Source organism: Triticum dicoccoides, chromosome 2A (assembly GCF_002162155.2).
Source record: "Triticum dicoccoides isolate Atlit2015 ecotype Zavitan chromosome 2A, WEW_v2.0, whole genome shotgun sequence".
NCBI classification, from domain to species: Eukaryota; Viridiplantae; Streptophyta; class Magnoliopsida; order Poales; family Poaceae; genus Triticum; species Triticum dicoccoides.
In genome coordinates, this window is record NC_041382.1 from 213,095,556 (window position 1) to 213,097,149 (window position 1,594).

The 1,594-nt window shown below is 66.4% G+C and overlaps 1 protein-coding gene across 1 annotated transcript in view; it reads right to left on the reverse strand.

Moving 5' to 3' along the window:
* LOC119357800 (cysteine-rich receptor-like protein kinase 6) overlaps positions 1-1,594 on the reverse strand; it is an 11,894-nt gene that overhangs the window by 2,001 nt on the left and 8,299 nt on the right. Inside the window, exon 2 of the mRNA XM_037624627.1 lies at positions 1,517-1,536. Coding sequence (XP_037480524.1) covers positions 1,517-1,536 — 20 coding nt within the window. The remainder of the gene's footprint in view (positions 1-1,516; positions 1,537-1,594) is intronic.

The window sequence follows — 1,594 nt, forward strand, 5'->3', positions numbered from 1 at the left end:
GGAGGGGGAGGGGGAGAGAGGGGCTGGTCACCGAGCCCGGCAGCGGCAGGTTCCTCAGCCTCCAGGTAGAAGAGTCGTGGGCAGACGTGGCCCGGTAGGTAGGGTGAGCCGGCGGAACGGGCATCCTGCAGCTGCGGCGAGGGGCGCCGCGGAAGCCTGGGCAGGCCGACCCTGCGCGGGAACTTCCGGCCAGGGTGGCGGCCCGGGGCGGTGGCGCCTGCTGGATGGCCACCGCGCGATGCTCGAACGCAAGGGCGTAGTACATGGCCGTCTGGAGGTCCTGTGGCCCGCGCATCTCCACATCCACAAGGATGTGGTCCGGTAGGCCGCCGACGAAGAGCTCAGCGGTTTGGAGGTGCGAAGTCTTGCACCGAGGTGAGGAACGAAAGATGCCCAAGCTCTGCCAGATGGCTCCCGCGTATAGGCGGACCGAAGCGCAAGAGGCACAAATCGCGGAAGATCTCCCATGGTGGCATGCCGCCCTCGTCTTGTTCGAGGGCATAGTACCACGTCTGCGCGGCTCCTCGGAGATGATACGAGGACCGAAGCGCAAGAGGCACAAATCGCGGAAGCTCTCCCATGGTGGCATGCCGCCCTCGTCTTGTTCGAGGGCATAGTACCACGTCTACGTGGCTCCTCGGAGATGATATGAGGCGATCCAGGTGCGGTCGTACGTGAGCGTGCGTTGTTCCCTGAAAAATTTAGGGGGTCGACGGTGCCGTAGTAGGTCGTGAACTCCAGCTTGGAGAATCTTGGCGGCGTCTGGACGTGGACGATGGGCGGGTGCGCCTCGTCAGCACGGAGCAGCGAGGATGACGGGGCCGAGTAGGTGGGCATCAAGGTGCCGCCCTGGAACAGGGGCCCGTCGACGCTGGTGAAGGGCTCAGCGGAGCCCGAGGACCCGCCAAACTGCATGGCTGGGTGCGTCGCCGGCGGGGGCAGCACGTGCGGCCCGACCGAGGCCGTTGTGTAGACCGACTCAAGGGACCCAGTGAGCCAGGCCGATAACGGAGACGACGACGGGGGAAACCGGACCTGGTGGATGGGCACCCCCGGGCCCGTCGTTGGGATGCCCAGGGCCGCGGTCGCCGGTGGCGGCAGCTGCAGCTGTTGCCCCTGTTGCATGGTGGGGCGCCAGGGTTCGTCGCTGGTGGCGACTGCCACGGCAGCTGCTGCATGGCGGCGGCGACGGGGGTCACCGAGGATGGCGGCTGCCATCCTCGGCTACTGTGGCGGTGGGGCGGTGGCGAAGGGCACAGGCGGCTGCGGCCCATAGGATCTCACGAGGAACGTGTAGATGCCTGTGACTGCCTGGGTGAGATACCGGATGGCAGCTGTCATCTCCTCCGGGGTGAAGACGACGAGGACGGGCGCGGCGGAGGTGACCGGCATCGGCAAGAGCGGGGCGCTGGCCGTGGTGGCCATCGGGGCGGTCGTCGCGGTCGGCAACGGGAGGGTCGAGGTCAGGGTCTCAGGTTGTAGGGGTGGAAGGAGGGATGGCGTGGTCGCTGGGGACTTCTTGGGAGCGCATTGAGGAGGTGTTTGTTTCCGGGGACTTTTTTGTGTAGGGACTAGAAAAAGTCCCTCTTAGAGA